The sequence below is a fragment of the Priapulus caudatus genome, unplaced genomic scaffold, assembly GCF_000485595.1.
Source record: "Priapulus caudatus unplaced genomic scaffold, Priapulus_caudatus-5.0.1 Scaffold2405, whole genome shotgun sequence".
Lineage (NCBI taxonomy): Eukaryota > Metazoa > Priapulida > Priapulimorpha > Priapulimorphida > Priapulidae > Priapulus > Priapulus caudatus.
Window position 1 is genome coordinate 6,191 of NW_014579466.1, and position 1,245 is coordinate 7,435.

The following is a 1,245-nucleotide window of genomic DNA, read 5'->3' on the forward strand; positions in this document are numbered from 1 at the left end:
CTTTCTCTATTATTGTCTTCCCTCTTCACTTCACCTCTCGTGTCTCACCCTCTCTCAGACCCTTTCCACTCCCCTTTGTGCCACCCTTTTCCCTCGCATTCCCTGCCCTCCTCCTCCCTCCTGCGTGTGTGCGTGTGTGCGTGTGTGTGTGCGTGTGCGTGTGCGTGTGCGTGTGCGTGTGTTTGTGTGTGTGTGTGTGTGCGTTTGCGTGTGTGTACGTGTGTGTGTATGTGTGTGCGCGCGCGTATGTGCGCGCGTGTGTGCGCGTAGTAGGAACCCAGTAAAAAGAACAGCATTCACGCACGTTTCTAGGTAAAACCGCGTGTCTGTGACCGCTATATGCTGGCCCGCGTACACGGGAATACGGTGGGTTGGGCACGGAGTCATGTAAGGCCGAACTGGAGAGTTCTATATCCCTGCCCTTTACACAGAGGCCCCCGAGACGAGATATCGCTGTGTACGTTATTCGTAAAACTATGCTAGGCACGCTATGTGTGTGTACATCGGCGTGTGTGTGACTATTTCTGTGTGCGTGTGGGCGTGCGTGTCTACGTGAGCGTGCGTGCGTGTGTATAGATATGTGCTGTGGCCCACACTTGGCCTACCGTAAACACACGCACGCCCACGCACGCACGCACGCACGCACGCACGCACACACACGCACACACGCAGGAGGGAGGAGGAGGGCAGGGAATGCGAGGGAAAAGGGTGGCACAAAGGGGAGTGGAAAGGGTCCGAGAGAGGGTGAGACACGAAAGGTGAAGTGAAGAGGGAAGACAATAATAGAGAAAGGGAAGGCAGCGGGAATACCCAGACTAGTATATATCGGAGACGGGATCAGTGCGTGGTCATCGCTGTGGGTAATTAGTAACAGGTCTCTCAACAGTAAATCACTCCGTATAGTTCATTAGTCTCGTGGGTGTTAGCCACATCTATCTACTCTCCTCTCCGCAGATCCGTCAACCGCAACAACTTCCGCTCGTGGATGCTCGTCTGAGAGAGAGAGGGAGAGAGAGAGACAGCAGGGGGAGAGACAGAGAGCGAGAGAGAGAGGGGGGAGAGAAAGAGAAAAAGAGAGTGGAGGGAGACTCGGAGACGCGCACACGCCCACGTGACCAAAGCACGCAGCTCATTGGTCGCAGAATCCAGAGAACGAAGAATCACTTAAAGGAACGACATCTTGGAGTCACCATAGTCGCTTAAAGAGACGACATCTTGGAGTCACCATAGTCGCTTAAAGAGACG

The 1,245-nt window shown here is 54.3% G+C and overlaps 1 protein-coding gene across 1 annotated transcript in view; it reads left to right on the forward strand.

Annotated features, from left to right (window-relative positions):
* Window positions 1-1,238, forward strand: part of LOC106818653 (UPF0602 protein C4orf47 homolog) — a gene marked incomplete at its 5' end in the record, with an annotated part of 6,684 nt that extends 5,446 nt beyond the window's left edge. The window contains one exon of the mRNA XM_014823340.1: window positions 1,143-1,238. Within this exon, the coding sequence (XP_014678826.1) occupies window positions 1,143-1,238 (96 nt within the window). The remainder of the gene's footprint in view (window positions 1-1,142) is intronic.
* Between the last annotated feature and the right edge of the window lie 7 nt (window positions 1,239-1,245).